Source organism: Nymphaea colorata, chromosome 1 (assembly GCF_008831285.2).
Source record: "Nymphaea colorata isolate Beijing-Zhang1983 chromosome 1, ASM883128v2, whole genome shotgun sequence".
In the NCBI taxonomy this organism is placed as follows: domain Eukaryota; kingdom Viridiplantae; phylum Streptophyta; class Magnoliopsida; order Nymphaeales; family Nymphaeaceae; genus Nymphaea; species Nymphaea colorata.
Window position 1 is genome coordinate 34,572,829 of NC_045138.2, and position 20,523 is coordinate 34,593,351.

The 20,523-nt window shown below is 42.1% G+C and overlaps 2 protein-coding genes across 2 annotated transcripts; one reads left to right on the forward strand and one right to left on the reverse strand.

Annotated features, from left to right (window-relative positions):
* Nucleotides 1–7,194: 7,194 nt before the first annotated feature.
* LOC116266039 (mavicyanin-like) lies at nt 7,195–8,974 on the forward strand. The gene is made up of 2 exons (XM_031647110.2): nt 7,195–7,520; nt 8,409–8,974. The coding sequence occupies exons 1-2, from the start codon at nt 7,331–7,333 to the stop codon at nt 8,780–8,782; spliced, it is 564 nt and encodes a 187-aa protein (XP_031502970.1). The 5' UTR covers nt 7,195–7,330; the 3' UTR covers nt 8,783–8,974.
* A 1,910-nt stretch (nt 8,975–10,884) lies between these two features.
* On the reverse strand, nt 10,885–11,774 carry LOC116246317 (uncharacterized). Its single transcript, XM_031618148.2, has 3 exons — nt 11,473–11,774; nt 11,272–11,322; nt 10,885–11,091 (listed from the first exon to the last, which is right to left on the reverse strand). Exons 1-3 carry the CDS (start codon nt 11,755–11,757, stop codon nt 10,885–10,887), a joined length of 543 nt encoding a protein of 180 aa, XP_031474008.1. The 5' UTR covers nt 11,758–11,774.
* Between the last annotated feature and the right edge of the window lie 8,749 nt (nt 11,775–20,523).

Genomic DNA, 20,523 nt, shown 5'->3' on the forward strand with positions numbered 1-20,523 from the left:
TCAATATGGAATCAATGAGATCGTCCACCATGCTTCATTCGCTGTTTTTTCACCCTCATTAGTGCTGCCATTCCCATTGCCATCTCCACCACTGAATGTATATGAGTAAAACCATGAAAAAAAATAAAAAATGAGTAGCATACAGAACAAAAAATTAAAAAATATGAAAAATAAAAGAATATACAAAAACTTTGGTACCATCAGCCATTTGATGCTTCCAAAACTATATGTACCATATCCATAATTTTGCTTCCAATACCTTCGCTCCTCCCTGGCCTTGATGTCCTGATCAGAAGTCACAGAGACTTACAGCAAAACATATAAGTAGACACTTAAAAAGAAAATTACATTGTAATGGAAAGAACAAACGCCAATGTTGGTAGGATGCGTGACGGCAAAATGATTGGTCAACAAGGAGATACATCGACCAAAATTAGCGGTTCCTTTTTTTACCATAAGAACCCCTGAGCCCTGGACGGCTGTTTGGCAGTAGGAACAATTACAAACTATTTTATAAATTTATTCATTTTACAGATAGATCCATGTAATAGAGAGAGAGCCACTCCTCTCTCTCTCTCTCTCTCTCTCTTAAACCCCAAACTTGGAGACGTTACAGGCATATATTTTAATTGCTTTCCCCCCTTCATGCGCACGGGCAGACGCGCCCACACACCCGCACCTACTCAAACTCGCAGGCCCTCCCATTTCGGTTCTGGTCTGAGTTCGCATCTCCGCTCAAACCTAGTCCCAACAGACTGACAAGAGTTATACTCAGAGCACGACGTTCTGGGTGCTCATGAATGATCTTCTATGCCTCAAACTAAACTAGCCCTTGAAGACGCTAGCTACTTACCGAACTCAGACAGCCCCTACCCCGCTTAAGGATCCAGAATTTTGGTCATGAGACCTTTTGGTCGTGCCTCATTAAGATAAGGAAAAACAATCTTCTTATGAAATCTTATCTAGTGCTAATCCTTGATCTTAGGCAAGATTTGAGGTTTTATGTATATCGCTAATGTCAAAGAGGCTATATATTGAGTAGTCGACCATCAATAAAATCATTCTCTTCTACGTCAAGAAGGCTGGCCTGATGCAACTGGAGCTCGTTCATCTTTCTTCTTAGGCATCTGCTTTCTATCTTTGATGTAAAACTCACGGATATCCACTGCCCGTCTTCCTCCTTGTTGCCACCGCTTCAACCACGGCTGGAAACATCAGCGATCGATGGCGATGATCTTGTCATCAGGCAGGTGATTGACGACCATGTCCTAAACAAGACACCAGCTTCTCGACTCCACGCCTGTCCACTGCAGCAAAATCGAACGACGTTGTTAACTTAAAACCAACCACTGCAGCTGTCAAGCACAAACCAAAAACAGAGATTGTTCATGGAAAGATAGTGTGTCCGCCAGCGCATATCGGCGATTGCATCCCCAATTCAACACAAAGATTGAGTTTTTCCACACTATCTGGTGACGCAATCCAACATTCCACTTTAATGTTATCTGAATGATAAATTGCATAACTAACAGTATCTGTAATATTGTTGTGCGCATCGAGAACTAAATCTGAAAGCGTCGGGCAAACATCTTCACTGTGCTGAGACTTCAAATCTGTGCCTGAGATTTGAAGAAGAACTGAGAGGGGACTGCAACATTGCTTCAGTAGCATACTGTAGATCACACACATCAGAATTGGAAGAACAACCTGCTGCGGCTGAAGTAGGAGACCGTTACCGCCTAAGAGTCCTCTTTCAGCGACTTGTCCTCTTCCTGTTCATCGCAACCGTCTGCCCTTGTACCTCTCTTTGAGAGACGGAATTTGTAAGGAACCTTCACCTTCGCTGGTGATCTCTAAGCCTTCGACTTAGAAAAAAGATGGCAGAAAGGCGAGAGGTCATTTTAAAAGAACCCAATGAATACAACATTAGCACAGGAAGCCCGTATTATGCCCATCATTCTGATGGACAACTATATGATGTGGAGAAAGGCCATCACGATGGCCCTTTCAGCAAAAAAGAAGCTTGGGTTCGTCGACGGATCCATTGCTAAGCCTGATAGCCTCATCTCTCTCAAAATTACATGGGAAAGATGCAACAACCTGGTTCAGTCTTGGATTTTAAACTTCATCTACAAAGATCTCTTGGCTAGTGTAATTCATGCCAAAACTGCTGCCCAAATTTGGAGTGATCTTGAGGCTCGATTATCTCAAGCCAATGGCCCACGCATTTACCAAATACAATTTCAGATAATGAATTGCAAACAAAATAAGTCATCTATTGCTGCTCATTACACAATAAATGAAGGGATTATGGGATGAATTAGCTATGTATGCTAACATCCCTGATTGTTCATGTGGTTTCATGAAGGCTATTGAGTATCTTCGCCAACAAGACCAACTTATGCAGTTCTTAATGGGCCTTAATGACAGTTATGCTGCCATTAGAAGCCAACTCTTGTTGATGGACCCACTTCTTACTATAACCAAAGCTTATTCTCTTCTTATTTATGAGGAGAAACAAAGGGACGTTAATACGGTACATGCTTAAGAAAATGTCTCTATCCTTGCAATGCAGCCTCCACCACAAATGCATGAAAGAAACAAAAACAATCAGACCAAGCAGAGAGGAAGACCACATATGAAGTGCGAGCATTGTGGCAAAATTGGACATATCAAAGCTAAGTGTTATTTTCTTGTTGGTTTTACAGGTTTGGTTTTTTTAATGCATTGACAAAGCCAAAGGCTAACGCTGCCCTAGGAACTGCATTTACTGATCAACCCAATGAGCAACTATTCAGAAAATTCCTTGACTTCATGAAACACTCTAATCAAGGTACCAATGAACCCAGAGTCAACGTCTCAGGTAAATACTCTTCATCCTTTTCATGTCTTATTCCTAAACAATCATAGATCCTTGACACTGGAGCAACCCATCATATCACTAACCTTATCTCCAACATTAGTGATATCATCTCCACCAGCCACCCTCCAATCAGTCTGCCAAATGGGTCTAAAGCCAACGTCACCCATATAGGTGACATAGATTTGCAAACCAACATAACACTAAAAAATGTCTTTTATGTTCCTACCTTTGCATTCCCTTTGCATTCAACTTGATATCTATTCTTAAACTCTGTAGTGATTCAAGATGTGAAACAAAATTTAACGAGAACTCTTGTGTGGTGCAGGACCGTCACTCGACGACTATGATTGGAATGGGTAGATTGCAGAATGGATTGTATGTCTTAGATGAAACAAATCTCAGCGTAAACCTAGCTGCCACCAAATCAGCTCCATGTATCTTTGTCTCGAGCATGCTTCTGATTTCAAACTTTCTATTTTATCTTGTTTGAACCTCATTGACATTTTTAAATATGTCGATGCATGTGATATTTGCCTTGTTGCTAAGAACATAGACTTCTTTTTCCAAACAGTACTATTTCAACATATGCTCCCTTTTACTTAATTCAGTGTGATGTGTGGGGAAGTTATCATACGCCTTCATTGACTGGTGCACAATATTTTCTAACCATAGTTGATGATTTTTTTAAATCTACATGGATTTATCTTATGAGATATAAATCTGAAGTTTTTGGAGTCATTAAAAATTTTGTCGCATTTATTGAAAATCAATTTCAAACAAGAATTAAAATTTTTAGAAGTGATAATAGGATTGAATTCTTTTCATAAGAAATGAATAACTTTCTCCATGAAAAAAGAAATGATCTTCAACATAGTTATGTTGTGACACCACAACAAAATGGTGTGGTCGAACGCAAACATAGAGACCTCCTAAACATGGTACAAGCATTGATTTTTCAAGCTAAATTACCCATAAAATTTTGGGGAGAATGTGTCACTACTGCTCCTTACATTATCAATAGATTACCATCAAGTGCTTTAAGGGGAAGTTTTATACAAACACATACCAAACTACAAACATATGAGTGCTTTTGGATGTTTATATAATGCCTACAATATTCATAAAAATCACAAGTCTAACTTAAGGGGAAGGCGATGCATATTTCTTAGATATCCATATGGTCAACCAGCTTACAAGGTTTATGATCTTGAAAGTGGGTCGTTGTTCACCAGTAGAGACGTCAGATTTTGTGAAAATCATTTTCCATATAAAAATGAAATGCACACTAGGGACAATGAACAAGTGGTTCTTCCTTTACCATTCAATGACTATGTATAAGGTGAGCATGAGTTTCTTTCAAACCCAAGCAAACCTCTTAACAATACCCCATTCAATCTACATGATGAGACCAATCCTAATCCCATTCCTCAATCAATGGAGCCTACTCATGGTGATTCAGTCTAGCTTCGCAGAACTATGCGATTTAAACATATACCAACTCATCTTAAGGACTACAAATGCTTCTCAGTCTTGCTCAGTTTCAACCATTTGTTGAAGAGTGAGGGGACAAACCCCACAAAAGGTACTCGTTACCCGATTGCACAATGTCTTGTTATCACTAACTTCAATTCCAACTACAAGTGTTTCATGTCTACCCTCCTTGATCAATGTGAACCTTCATCTTTTGCCCAAGCCATGCAGGACCCTAGATGGCGTGATGCCATGAAGGCTGAAATTGATGCATTAAAAGCCAATCATACCTGGACTGTCACGAATCTTCCTCCTCGCAAAGTTCCCATAGGCTGCAAATGGGTATTCAAAATCAAATACTAATATGATGGCTCTGTCGAACGATACAAGGCCCGCTTATTGCAAAGGGGTATACACAAACAGAAGGAGTTGATTACAATGAGACTTTTGCTCCCGTCGCCAAGGTCTCTACTATTGGATGTCTTTTGACTCTTGCCGCTATTCAAAAGTGGCACCTTTTTCAAGTTGATGTTAATAATGTCTTCTTACATGGTGATCTAGAGGAAGAAATTTATATGCAGTTACCTCTTGGTTTAGTCGACAATAAGAGGAAGGAATGACATGTCGTCTAGATAAGTCTATAGATGATATCTTTTTATCTCAAAAGAAATATCTTCTCAACATACTCCATGAAAGATGGCACATGAGAGCAAAACCATGTGAGACACCTATGGAACAACACATAAAAGCTTGACAACGAAAAGAGGGACATCCTCAAAGATCCAAATCATTATAGAAAAGTGATTGAAAAATTAATATATCTAACCATAACAATGTTAGACATTGTTCACACAGTTCACATTTTGAGCCAATTTATGAGTCAACCACGAGTGCCGCATAAAGAAGCCATGAACCGTTTGTTGAAATATCTAAAGGGAACTGCTGGATATGGAGTTATGATGTCATCAAAGGGGCCGATTCAGCTTAAATCATATTGTGATTCATATTGGGCTTCATGTCCAATGACACGAAAATCTACAAGCGGACTGCACCATGATTGGGAATAGTCATATCACCTGAAAAACCAAGAAACAAACAACAGTCTCTAGATCATCTGCAAAAGCAGAATACAGGTATATGGCTCTTGCCACATTTGAGCTTATTTAGTTAAAGGAATTACTCAAAGATCTCGAGATCGTCCACAAAGAGCCTATGACATTATTCTGTGACAACAAAGCTGCAATGCATATTGCAGCCAATCCGGTGTTCCATGAAAGAACAAAACACATCAAAATTGATTGCCATGTGGTGAGAGATAAGATTCAGAATGGAGACATCCAAACTCAATTCGTTCTCACAACTAAACAAGTTGTGGACATGTTTACTAAGCCCTTGGGACGAGAAGCATTCCACAATTTAAGAAGCAAGTTGGCGCTTGGCAATTTAGGAGCGTCAACTTGAAGGGGAGTGTTGAAAAGTCGTGCCTTATCAAGATAAGGAAAAACAATCTTCTTATGAAATCTTATTTAGAGATTTGAGGTTTCTATGTATATGGCTAATGTTAAAGAGGCTATATATTGGGCAGTCAACCATCAATAAAATCATTATCTTCTCTCCTCCCGTTTTCCTTTCTCTCTTATTCTCTTCTTTCACAAACTTTAATACGACCCAAATGTAGGAAATCATATGAAACTGTAGGCGTGAGAACTGAGAGGGCACTTGGATAATGGACAAGGTAAGGGAGTATTCGATCGGACGCCCCATAGTTCTCGAGATAAAGGGAATTTAATTTGGATATTCTCAAAGTTTGATGTGGGGCGTGGATTTTACTTCAGGAGCAGCCATTGCGAGTCCAGATCCACCTAAAAGCCATGCGATGATCAAGATTAAAACCAAAAAAGAAGGAAGAACAACAGCCCACACATTCAAGCTCTACTTGGTAAGTTGCAGGGAGCCGGTGACCCTCCGATTACATTGCATATGCAAGAATCGGTGGCTCCACTTTACTTTGACGGCGCGCGTGTTTCAGTGACGGCAAGCCGGATTACCTTTAAATATAGGTGGTGCTGAATAAAGGGACTGCTGCTAGCTGTGTATGAGCCGAGACCTTTTTCTTTTCCAGGAAGATCGACATCGCTGTTCTTTTTAAAGCCACCCGTCGCTCAATGGCATCCATATCTTTTTCTTTCCCGGAAAACGCACATCCATATCTAACATGTATAAGTGGTGCTTAAAGGTGAATGTTGAGTTTGTTCATAGCCCAACTAACATTCACAACTACCTTCATCGACTTGGTAAAGAGTACCCAACAATCCTAGATAGGTGATCAACGTAAGAGTTGTAAAGAACTGATCGTAGGACATTAATAGTCTATCTGTACTTGCTATGTCTGCTTTTTCATCTTTATCTTGGATCTCAAGAAAGAAATCCATCGATCTCCTTCCTTTCAAAAAGGCAAGCGTCCTATCTGTTATACTATTCTTTTGCATACTAAATGAAGGACAGGAAGAATAGTATCTCATCTTTACAGTTATAACTACCAGGTAGCTAGCTAGAGGGTTGCATCTTAATACGTTCTTCTCGTTCCATGTTTAGTGACTAGAACAACCGGAAATCCGTCAGCAAAACCAGGAAGGAAGGCATGCATATTCTTGAGGGTGGGAAGCAAGATATGATGGGGCAGGATGTCAGGCAAAAGCAGATGCTAAAGCCAAGTGTGACGCCAATAAAGTGGTCGTCGCATACTGGAAGTTGGGGCTAAGGCATCCTCATTTTTGCGCAAAAGGAAAAGCAATCATTAAGACAGCAACGTCGTCACAACTAAGCCGATCCACTGCAGAGTCTATAAGAAGGCTGCCAACTAAAGCCATAAAACTCAGCTCCCAACCATCAACACCTAAGCTTCCCGCTTTCCTCTTGCGCTCTCAGCTCCTTTTGAGACTAATTTGCTCCGTCCTACATATATTCTCCTTTTACACCTATCAGAAAAGAAAAACAATGGCAGGGATAGCAAAGAGAGTAAACCATACGCTGCTTCTTCTAGGTGTATTGGTTTTCCTGGGTGAAGCTTCCGCCAGAGAGTTCCAGGTTGGAGGCTCCCAAGGATGGACTGTGCCCAAAGACACTACCACCAACCCCTACAACCAGTGGGCGGAGAAGAACAGGTTTCAGATTGGAGATTCTTTGTGTAAGTAGAGACTATTGCTTTTTACTTCCCATTTACTGTGTCAAAATTAATTATGAGCTAACCACTAGTTTTAGAATTATATGTTATCAACCACTAGTTTTAGAATTATATGTTATCTTCATCGTCATTGCTATGTGGTGTGGAAGCTTAATGCGTTGGTTGGCTGGCTCAAGGAGGGACCAAGAGCTCGACATGACACCGAGACACCGGCATCAGCTAGCCATTATATAAGCCTCCTGTCCCTAGCTGGTCAAAATTTTGCCCATGACACCCTCCGTTCCCGTCTATATATATATATATTTATTGACTGCCACATTTTTGTCTGTCAAATCCAAAATTGACAGGCTTTTTACGGTGCCTCAAAAAGGGTAAAGAACAATGGGAATTAAATGTCAGATTTTCACTGCGGAAATTCCAAAAGCTTACACAAGTATACTTTTGCTGTTGAACATAACCGTCAAAACTTTTCAGCTTGCTGGGAGTATATTTCCCACTGCTGAACATGCCATCAGACGCCCTTTCAGAAAGTAAGATGACTGTCTAACTGTGAAATATGTAGTTCCAAAATTAGGAGACATGATAGGTTTTCTAGTCCTTGTATATATATGAGGGGGAAAAAAATTTCTCACTATACCGGATTACGATCACATCGTTAAGCAAATGAAGCATATTACCACATATACCAATTGATGCCTGATCCAATTAATCGACGACAAGGACAGGGGAATGCCATGATTATTAATATGACTTATTTGCAAAATATAGCTGGACTGCACGGTTGGAAGCACCTCATTTTCATCTAAATATGTGCAGTCTTGGGGCTGGTTATAACAAGCAAAATGCAATCTTAAGAAAGAAATTAACTCATACGTTCCTTCGCAACTGCAGTGTTCGTCTACCAATCAAGCAGCGATTCGGTGCTTCAGGTAAGCCGGGATGACTACAGCAACTGCAACACGGCAACGCCAATTGCCGCCTTCAACGACGGTCGCACCACCTTCACGTTCAACCGATCGGGATCTTTCTATTTCATTAGTGGAGTTGAAGACAACTGCAAGAAGAATGAAAAGCTCGTGGTGGTTGTGTTGTCTGATAGAACCAAACAAACCCCTACTACTTCCCCAGCGACCAATCCTCCAACCACATCTCCATCTCCATCTGGGAAATCTCCTTCCTACAACGGCGTCTCATCTTCTAAAATGGGAAAAGCGGCTGCCATTTTTGGAGCACTTGTCGGTCCACTCATTCTTATGGCTCTATGAGTTCTTTTTCTTTTTCATGCTTCGTTTGCTGGCATGTGGTTAAGTCCTGAATTTGTGTCACCCTTTGCTCTTCCAATGCAGTTTGCCTAATGAGTGTCCGTAAATTTTCACGTCTGATTTGGTCGGTGTCAGATTGTTCTGTCTGTTGTTCTGATTTTATCAATATTATTTAATGAAATATGGATTGCAATATATTTAATGTACTGAGACCTACCCTTGAGCTTAAGGGATTATATGTGATGCAGCTAGCGGCCATCGCTAGTGAAGAAATATTCACATTACTTAATTTTCTTTCCATTGGGACGGTGGCGGACCTAAGAATTTTAAGTTGGGAGGGGGCCAATATATGTTTTGATAGGGCCGAACTGTATATGAGACGTAACTATTTTGATAATTTCAATTTTTTTTCAAAAATTCTTTGAAAATATGATAAACATTGGATTTTTCAATAGTCATGTGGATATACATGTACTCCGCCGTCCACATATGTATGAGCTGTTCATAATTCCAACTTGAGGTAGTGATCTGTTTATAATCATAACCCTTATGCAATCAATATGTAAACTCATCTATTCTGACTTCTTTTTGTTTTCGAAAAGAACGACGACTATATATATATATATATATATATATATATATATATATAAGACCCTCGTATGCCAGATTTAATGGTTATGTTCGTTTAAACTGGCCTCCACGATCGTATAAGTTTTAAGTGAAAGCCCTTTCAACGTATAAGATTGTCAAGTACCATGAGAAAAGCCGTAAAAAGTTTGAACTTATGGCTAGCCACCAGCTAGCTGGCTAGCGAAGGCCCTTCCCGGTTGAGTGTATGCTTTTGGGTGTGCGTGCGGGTGTTTGCGGGTCGCATTATCACTGCCATTGCGACAGTTGGAGGTATATCTTGTCACCGTGTTTGGGGGGATTAGGCAGATGGCTCACAACTTTCATGGCGGCCCATCATGAAAATTCAACCATGATATGGAACAACGACAATGTCTTGCATGACCGAGATAAACTGATGGTCGATGAATCAAAGATCCGAATGGAGCATTAACTTGACATAGTATATATATGTTATGTCCAGGAGTGGTGGATTAGCTGGAGCCGCCAGGCCCGGTTATTAATGAAGCAGAACTATGGTTTGGACATAGAAGGTTATAATATATATCCACAACTACTCTCTCTGTTACATGATGAATCACCAACCCGTCATTTTGTCTTGTGAAGAATATAATAAGACGATAAAAATGCTTCAATTCCTTGCTTCTGCAGCAATTACCTGAATGGGAGAATGATTGAAGTTATCCATGTGTGGCAGCGTAATTTTCGCCCCGCTTTTAATATAGTTGCGATTCGTCGTTGGGGTTGGTGGAGGCCGGTTAATTTTGATTATTAGAATGAGATAGAATCCAGGAGCTTGCGGTTCGTGGGCAACAAGAATGGGGATAATTAACATCACTGATTTGCCAAACTTAACTTTGCTCTCCCCCTTTTCTTGCAATTATGGCACAGATTGCCTTTTGCATGACGACACATCGTCTGCCTGCCCATTCTAAGAAATCTTGAACGCTCGCGGGAAGCCAAACAACTAGAATAGAGTTTATCAATCTGTATTAATCGCAAATTGATACATTTATAGTTTGGGACTAATTAACTTGCTAAGTTAATATATATGAGAAGACGTCTTCATTTTATAAGGAAACATTTTCTATTTTCATAATATTAGATGGGCGAAACTCTTATGCATTACAGCAGTGAGGACCATGGCGTGGTGTCTGAATCGAATCCTGCCCTCAAGTAATACTAAAACGAAGTTCTGCTTAAGACCAAAGAATTGAAAACCATCAACTTTGATGCAGTATTGATTTATAGGACAAGATCGACCATGGTACCAAAAAACGGCGCAGGGGGAGAGAGGGTGAGATGGTGTGTGCATCTAAACATGGCTTTTGCAGAGTATCACTTAAAACGGAATCCTGCTTAAATAAAAAATCGAAAACCAATAATGGAACTCGATTTATTGAACGAGATTATGATAAAAATTGAAACCCGGGGAGAGGGAGAGAGAAAGAGATGCACAGAATTTAGAAAAACTCCAATTATCTAATATAGTTCATTACCATCGACACGGGCAGGAGGCATAATCCCCTTTCATTCAGCTGCTTACATTTATTTTCATCAGCACAACGCGACGCGTTGTTTCTCGCTTGCGACCTTAATTCCGCGCATTCATTTTCACCATCCCATGCCTGCGCCGCGGGCAATGGGAAGCAATTGCATGAGTAATTATTTTCCTGTTCCGCGGACTGCATGAATCAGGAAAAGATGTAATTAGAATGACAGCAATGAAGCAGCTAGCGTATTTGTTTGCTCTCTCATTTTGTTCATATTCCTTTTGTTTTCTGTCCTTTAATTTCCATCTGATTCCCCAGGTGCGTGTGTGTGTGTGTGTGTGAGAGAGAGAGAGAGAGAGCATTAGCCATTACATGGTTTTCTTCTTCATTCGCATGAATCCGTGTCTTCTTTTTTCCACTAACCTATTGACAAACCATGGAAACGAACCTGTAAAAGTTTGGCTATAGAAGGATGAATGGAAGAAAAAGAAAGCCAACATTGAGAAGAAGAAGAAGAAGAAGAAGATACTATTTCAATTGGAAAAGAAAAAGGGGAAATTAGGAAATCCTCACTTTTGGGCTGCTGGAGCTAGCGGTGTCCTCCAAAGGGTCTTCATCCAAAATCTCCCCCGTCTTGCTCCTCTTGAAATTCAGACGCCTGCATGCCTTTGGTGTCAATGGTTGCCAGGCGGCAGCAGACGCAGCATCCGACACGGTCGAATAGCGCCCCGTCTGAGATGAGCTACTACCCTTTAGCCCTCTCTGTTGTCTCAAGAAATAGTCGATGTACATGGTCCATCCTGATTCTTGAGACCCTCCTTCTGAAATGTCAATTGTGTGATCGGCTGATGCTTCCATAGAAATTAATGGAAAAGCTAAACTCTGACAATCCCTAATTACAAGAATGGGGATGTCAACGGCACGCATATATATATATATATATATATATATATATATATATATATATATATATATATATATATATATATATATGCTCGATGCTCGATGCTCGAGGAAGGAAGGGCTAATGAGGCGAAATCTGAGACTGGGAGGGAGTGAAAGGCAGCAGCCGTATCATATCAGATGTAGAGGTCGAACTTGGGGAAGCGTACAAGGCAAAATAGAAAAGCACAAGGCAATGGAGCTACAAACCGCAGTCTCCTTTTCTTCTTTTTGCAGCAGATGGATTTTGGTTGGGCAAACTTCCAAGGGATCGTATTTATGGGGAACGGTACCGGCTTCCGTCGAGGCCGAAGGTCCCATGTTTCTGGTATTGACTTGCTGATTTATAAATCAAATGCCATGACTGAGTCACTGCTGCTTCCATGGGTTCCGCTAATTGGCGTGGACTTTCATGACGATGACCCCACAATTGAAATGAGCCATCTTCCCTGGTTTGCATCATATTAGCTAGCCTTGCCGTGAGCCGCAAGCCTTAAAACTACGGCCTGGCAACTCGTGTGCAATTTCTCAAGCGTATCCTATCTATAGATCATCCAAATGTCAAATAACATGTTCAATATCTCCGTGACGGACCAACGGCTTCCCGGTATTAATTTGATTTCATTTCTACGCGCAAATTAGCTAAGGAAGAAGTTCCACACTTCACTAGGTAGGTTATTGATTTACGTGCCTTCAACTCAAAAGGTGTCATGACCCCAGCGTACACTTCAGTAATTCGTTATAGTATAATATATATTGAACACTATGTATGTACATACCTCCATCTTAAACGTATATGCTTGGAAGCAATTGCAACAGTCGATCTGAGATGAAGAAGATCGGTAAGAGAGGATATATATATATATTAAGGGATGGCAATCGAAAATGATTAGTGAATAGATTCAAGATTCTCGTCTCAAATGCTTGCTGCTCTCTATCTATTAAATTCATACTTCCATCAATCAGTAGCAATGATCAAAACACTTTCATTACATATTAATTCTCATGAACTAAATTTTTTCAAATTCCTCATCATTCTTAATTGGCATAATTGACATCTCCGAAAAGATGTAGGATCTTCAACATGTAGAAGAGATATAATTAGTACGCCTGTAACATCAACTGGGGAACAAGGAACATGATCGGTTGACTTGCATTGGTTGATACCTCCATATCGTTATCGGTTATTTGAGAAGAAAGACTTGTCCATGATTATTGCAAATCCAAGCAGATTCGAAGATGCCATGCACGGAGTCTTATTTGTTTTCAATGCAGATCTTGGCTTGTTGTCAGCATTTATGAAAATGAAAGCAGTTAAGATGTGAGGAACGAATTCATATGTATTCTCACCGGACTAGGTTATTATGTATTGGGTACGCCAGGGAGAACAAACACCGACTGGAAGATCAATAACTTAATTTAATATTATTTCTATATGTTCAAGTAATTGAGTCCGTTAATGATCAGTTGATATTGCTTTTAAGTAACGGAACAACTGAAGCAGGGAAAAATAAATAAATTGGCACGGTTTCTGATCCATTCCCACATCACATGCTCTTCTGCAAGCAAGCCTCTTTCTTTCATGGAAACATCATGTATATGTGGGAGTAGAGAGACGACTCCGGAAAGGTGAGGAGGAGCACACTTGGATTAGGGGCATTGACTTACCGACATGTGAAAGACATAGATAGAAGGCGACCCCAACGTCTTGGCCGCTACCAAATTGCTGGTGGTGGTCACCGGATTCAATGAGGACATGTAATCAGCAGGCGTATTAAATTAATTAATCAGTGATGATGGGAAATTAAATTGGAGAGTAGCAGCGTATTTGTCAGGGACCAAAGTTGGGCGAGCGATCGATAAAGAGGCAGCAGGAGAGGACCGCCAATTTGAAAACCCAAAAGAAAGAAAGTAGGCATGATTTTGACTTTTTCTGTTGAAAACAGCAACAACAAGAATGCCACAAATCCAACGGCCGAGGAGATTGTCTCTTATTTCTTCCTCTAACTGGTGCCGGATTCTTTTCACTCCTAACTACTTCAAAATTAAGCTCGCGCCTCTCCTCATTTGGATGGAACATGGATGATATTTAACCAATTAATGGATAGGGAGGCAGGCAAGCGTCATACCGTGACAGACATGACTTTTTAATATTGTACATTCTTTTTAGTTATATATGCTTCATGATTCGAGATTATTGGGAGAGGGACTCTAGTCCTACCTACATGCTTTGTTTTTTAGTACTTGATTATTTTATGTTGGGGCCAGTGCATCATGTTCATGGGCATAGATGCTCAGACATGGTGCGTTTGAGCTCCCAAACAACTTCCTGTGTGGGGTCTCAGAGTTTAATATCTATGCGAAAACGTAACGGGGAGAAAGAAGATGAAGGTGGAGGTCGGGGACTATCCATTAGACAAATTTAAAATGTTATCGCCAGGGTCACCTTTCGGCGGGCTGATTGCTTGTTCCGACGTCGGTTGCCCAACCTCCACCCCTCTCTTCATGTGCCCCTCTTATCTATCCTCAATGTTCCTGTTACACCCCTTCTCTCTCTCTCTCTCTCTCTCCCACCTACCCATCAGGTCCTTTCTTTTTTATTCTTTAGGAGGTTTCGGCCCCCTCCCCCTGCCGGTGCTCCATTTATTCAGTTATAAAATCATAACTATAAACAAATCGGAATCCAGTTAGTAACCAGATCCAAAATTTCTTCGTCAGCTGATACTGCTTAACACAGTTTGTTGGTAAACAGAAATATCCGATGCATTTACACTAACTCATGTTTGTGTGTGTTTAAACAAATTTTATTAGCATTTTGACTTTGTGAACAAGCTGTTTGATTGTGTTTCAAATCGGTTTCTCATCGTAATCGTATCGTCGGCATAGAGCAGTTTTGCGACCTCGACACTATGCTGTTTCAAGGGGCCGTGGGGCGACTCAAGACCTACAAAGAACACGCGCATCCCCGAGCATTCGGTATCGATGGTAACGGTGATGCTCAACTACTTCTCACTCAGGCTGAGTGGAAGGCACGGCAGAAGAGAAGCGACAGTGACCCATCATTAACCCGAAAGAAGAGGGCTCACGAGAAAGGAAGGGTTCGCAGTCGGGGTGGACGCGGCAGAGGGCGAGAGAGAGGCAGACGAGGCGACTTCCCACTCAAAGACAGAGCAGGTGGCTCTGGGGGCGGTGGTCATGACAAGAGTCACATCCATTGCTTCAATTCCGACGAATTGGGGCATTACGCGAACCGGTGCAATGCTTCCAAAAAAAAAGGAGGAGGCGCATCTCACACAAACTGATGACACCGAACCAGCCCTGTTGCTTGCAGAGTTGGAAGAAGTGGTGTCTGCAACACTTGAACCACCAGAATGGCAAGTTCGGTAGGATGTCGTCCTGCTGAATGAGGCGCAAGTATGGCCGAAACTGCAGAGGACTGAGCAGGGCATGGAAACTACCAATGTCTGGTACCTGGATAATGGTGCCAGCAACCATATGACCGGAGACAAAGTCAAGTTTCGCAAGTTGGACGAGGCAATCACTGGGAAGGTGAAGTTCGGCGACGGCTCATCAGTGCAGATCATGGGTAAGGGCTTAACTCTTTTTAGATGCAAAAATGATTATCAATTGCTGCTCCAGGAAGTATATTATATCCTGAGGTTTCACAGCAACATCGTGAGTCTCGGGCAACTCACTGAGACAGACCACAGGGTGGTTATGGATGAAGACGAACTGGTGGTGTTCGTCAAAAATCCATGACAACTGATCATGAAGGTGAGACGTACACCAAATCGTCTTTACCGCATCAACTTGCAGATTGCTAGGCTAGTGTGTCTCTTGGCAAACCTCAAGGATCTGGCATGGCTATGGCATGCTCATCTTGGCCATGTGAACTTTCAAGCAATGAAGATGCTTGTAAACAAGAAAATGGCAACCAGAGTACCGCCGATCTCTCACCCCGCTCAGTTATACCGAGAGTGCTTGGTGGCGAAGCAAATGAGACAGTTGTTCCTGTCGGCAGCCAACTATTGAGCGAAGGTGTCACTCGAACTCTTGCACGCTGATCTTTGTGGCCCGATCACGCCACCCAACCCTACTGGTAATAGTTATTTCTTACTAATCGTTGAAGACTTCTCTCGTTGGATGTGGTTGTGCATGCTCAAAACAAAAGACCAAGCATGCTCGGCATTCATGAGAATCAATGCGCGGGTCGAGAATGCGTGTGGCTCAGGACCGATCGGGGAGGTGAGTTCCTCTCTCTCAAGTTTGTCAATGTGTGTGAGCAGGCCGGCATTGTGCGGCACCTCACTGCGCGATACTCACCACAGCAAAACAGTGTGGTGGAGCGGAGCAACAGGACGGTGATGGTGATGGCAATATCTCTCCTCAAGAGCATGAACATGCCAGAAAGATTTTGGGGGGAGGTGGCACGGCATGCGGTCTACCTACTGAACCGCTTGCCTACGAAGGCCATGGGCGAGCGCACCTCATATGAAGCTTGGAGTGGTAGGAAACTGGATCTTGCACATTGCACATCTTCGATTGTTCGGTTGCACGGCGCATGTCAGGGTGACGACGCCACACCTAAAGAAGCTCGATGATCGCAGCCAACCAATGGCGTATCTCGGTGTCGAGGATGGCTGCAAGGCGCATCGACTATTCGATCCACAGTGCGGGAGAATCCATGTAAGTCGTGACACTAAATTTGAAGAAAAACTAAAGTGGTGATGAAACATGGATCCAGAAAGCAGTGAACCGTCGAATTTCATTGTTGAGGAGGAGTCTAACACTGAGTCGGCAGTGGGCAATTCAGTTGCAGGCGGGCAAGCAGTAAGGTCAGTGTCCATGGAACTAGGTTATCCGGCTTCTTCATTGACATCGATGGGTGGCGAAGCAACACCGGTGGTGATGCCGGCTCGGAGATTGCTGGCGGATGAAACTGCCGCGACCTCAGAGATGGAGGTCAGCAATGATGGACCCATTCGATATAGACATGTCGATGATATCATGAGAGACGCTCAGTGCGTCGAACTCAATGATGAAGACGTCGAAGAAGAGGTCAGGCTCGCGGCAACAGAGGAGCCGTCGTGTTACTAAGAGGCAACTGACACAAGAGGAAGCTATGGCCAAGGACATTAAGTCCATTGAAAAAAACTTGACCTAGACACTGACAACCCTACCGGCCGGAACCAAAGCAATCAGACTCAGATTGGTGTTCAAATTGAAGAAAAACTCAGACAGAGAGGTGATCAAGCACAAGGCCAGATTAGTCGTGAAGGGCTATGTCCAGCGGCAATGGATCGATTTCGAGGAAGTGTTTGCACCAGTCGCTAGGCTCGACACCGTACAAGTCATCCTTGCCGTCGCTGCCAACTATGGGTGGCAAGTCCATCACCTCGACGTCAAATCATCATTTCTCAACGACGAACTTGAGGAGGAGGTCTATGCCATTGGCATCCCCCCAGTGTCCCCTTGCTGATTTTAGTCGAGCTAGACTCGACTGGTAACTTTCTCACCCCCATATAGACACGTGGGCTGGCTGTTCTTGCATGTTTGCTTTCTAACCCGGCTTCAGCCTTTGCTCTTCATGTGACACCTCAAAGGCTTCGAGAGCCAAAGACACGGTCGCCAGGGCAGCAGTCTACCTAGTGGGATTGGGTATGGTTTGCAAGTATTAAGATTATGGTTTGCATGGTTTGATGAGTGAGTTGTGGGTAAATTCATGTATCTCTCACACTTGTAAGGCCTCACAACCCTCTTTAGCTTCTGTAGTAGGTTGAAATTGTAGGTGGGTAACCTCACTTGTATTCCTCACCTATTTGGGTTTTGCACAGGGGTGCTTGTCCAGCCAGGTAGTGTCTTGTATTAATTTGTCCTTAGGCTTAGTTTTAGGCAATCTCAAGTTGATCTTGGGGATAGGATCGGCAATCGGGATTGGATTTGGTCGATGCCAGGATAAGTCCTACTAGAACCAAATAGTTCATCTACTTGTTTTACATCAATGGCGCGCATTTGGTGAGCCCTCAAATTGATCTTCTCTGAAGAAAATTCATCTTTGTTGTGCAGTCAAGCATCAAACACGGGCACGGTTCACCACGGTAAACTACATTCACCGGCCTTCCTAACCTATTTGTTAGAATGCATGAAGAAAAATTAAAAGTTGAACAGGGCGCAGGGATCCAGCTTTTGACCCAAATCGTCTAGGCGGTAAAACCACCACTTCAGCAATTTTGAACTATGGATCTCGCAATTAAGTTCTAAATGGCCAATCTACGCCGTGATTTGTATATATAGTTAAAAAGATCCTCTATAGAAATTAAGGGCCCGTTTGATGGGTGGGTGAAATTTAACGCGGTAAATTTATCATGGTAAATTTTTCTGGAAAAATTTACAGGATGAAATTTCTCCCTCTTCCAATCTGAAGCCTTGTTTGATGGGCAAGAAGAATTTACCGTGGTAAATTTAACCCTGTTTGATGCACAGAAAGAATTTAACATGGTAAATTTAATCTTGTTTGATGCACAGGAAGAATTTAACATGGTAAATATTGTTTTTTTGTGTCTTAACCAGAAAACACAAAAAAAGCGATTATATTAGATATGAAACTCGTGCAACCTCCATGCACATAAATTTAATATGAAACTGGTGCAAAAAATTAATGATACTAACAACGAGAGATATGAATAATGAGAAGCCCTCCACAAGATCAAATCATATCGACAGTTCAAAATTTGTCTCAAAATTGAGATTCTTTTGTATTCTTTTGTATGCTACTGAATTTGCAATCATCCAGTATACAACAATTGGTGGTGGTGCGCATCAAAGGCAGAAGCCCAAACTTCAAAATCGTGAGCTTGCCAATGTTGTGTTATTTCAGGCTGGGCTTCTGAAATGGTGACAATGGAAACTGAACCATCAAAAAGTCCAATGCTATGGATGAGGAGGACAAGCTCCAATCCAGGCATAAACACATTGAAGAACTAACATCCTCCTTAACAACCTCCTTTCCTTAACAACCTCCTTTAGAAGCTCACCTGCAAATGCAACCAAAGAACCAGAGGAACAGAAGAAACACCTTTTCAGTATGCATTTATCAACATCAGTATCTGAAGAAAACATACCTACAAACCTCAATCTTGGAGTGATAAAAATATGATGATTTATATTTATAAAACTGTATCCGTTTTCAGACACAACTAGAGTTTGATTTACAATATTGACATCCAACTGATCAGAAAAGGGAAAGAAAGGGAAAAACACCAATCAGAAAATGAGAAGAGGAAAAAACGCAACAATAGAAGGAGGAAACACAACAAAGAGGAAAGATGCGGCAACAGAGGAGGAAACACAACAATAGAAGGAGGAAACACAGCAAAGAGGAAGCAACAGACCTGTGGAGTGCAGCGAGAGAGGAACCGTCGACTGCGAGGGTGTGAGGGTGTAGCGAGAGAGAAGAGGGGAAAAAGGGGACCGTCGACTGCGAGGGTGTGAGGGTGTAGCGAGAGAGAAGAGGGGAAAAGAGGGGCGATAGAGAGCGACCATGGTGGTGTCGCTCCTACTCTTCTCCACCACGGTCGTTGTCGCGGTCGCCGACGCCGTCGTCCCCTCCTCAATGCTCCCGGTGTTCTCCGACAGACATATGAGGTTCGCTCGTTACGGGTTTCGTCGGGGGGGGAGGGTGTCGAGCGGGTGGAATTTCACCCGCTCTTTTTTGCAAAAAACGGGGTGAATTCCACCCCATTTGATTCATTTTCATTCGGGCGGGTGAAATTTCACCCGCCCATCAAACGGTCCCTAAGGAAGGTTAGTTGGTGCGGCTTTAAGTTATAGGACTTGAATGGCACAACTCCTGAAAAACAAACAAACAATTGACCTTAAAACTACAAAACAAAGGCTTAAATAAAACATTCGAGAGAGATGATCCAATGCAAAGTCGAATATTGAAGATGGGTGCAACATCATTGCTACACCAAAGACTACATCATTACAGTCTTAAAGACAACTTAGATATACAGTTTTAGATCATCAGCCTACTTTGATACGTATATGAAATTGCGCGATAATCAGGAAATTAAACAATTTAGTTGCACAAAAACTACGAATTAATATAAGAATTTCAATTACTTCGAGACCTTTTTCTTTCCAAAATTTGACCCCGTTGAACATGAACGTTGGCCAACATGTTCTGGAAAAATAAATGGATACTTCTGTATCAGTTCCTGGCGCGTGCAAGATCATTTTAGTTTATGAAATATAGTTTTAACTTACGAAAATTCCGTAATCTAAACGCCCGGCTTCTTTACGAGGCTCTTCTTTGTATTGCCGAAAGTTCCAATGCTACATAATCAAAGGCGAGGGGGAGGTTGAACCTTCATCCAGATTAGCAAACACGTTAAGACGGCAGGAAGCAGCACACGAAGGCACGAACAGCAGGCGCAAAGGCACGCACAAACACGAAGCATAGCATGAATACAGTCCTGAAATTTTAACGCACGGAGCTACTCCAGACAGTAACATACACGCAGACAAAACGCTATCGGGCATTAAAGCGCTTCTTGGCCACACGCACAGGGCTCACAAGCCTCATCATCACCAAGCCATTGCCACGAATAGGTGCATTGTATGAAGGAATCGGCTTTTCAAGCTAGCTGTGCATGTTGATGGCCGCTGTTGCCCGTGACT

Bases quoted from the DNA above. Each gene is read 5' to 3' on its own strand.
- LOC116266039 (XM_031647110.2), top strand. From the start codon at position 7,331: ATGGCAGGGATAGCAAAGAGAGTAAACCATACGCTGCTTCTTCTAGGT. The intron at 7,521-8,408 runs GTAAGTAGAGAC...TCGCAACTGCAG, and splicing joins TCAGATTGGAGATTCTTTGT to TGTTCGTCTACCAATCAAGC.
- LOC116246317 (XM_031618148.2), bottom strand. From the start codon at position 11,757: ATGGAAGCATCAGCCGATCACACAATTGACATTTCAGAAGGAGGGTCT. The intron at 11,323-11,472 runs GTGAGGATTTCC...GTTTGTCAATAG, and splicing joins CTAGCTCCAGCAGCCCAAAA to GTTAGTGGAAAAAAGAAGAC. The intron at 11,092-11,271 runs GTAATGGCTAAT...TGATTCATGCAG, and splicing joins CGAATGAAGAAGAAAACCAT to TCCGCGGAACAGGAAAATAA.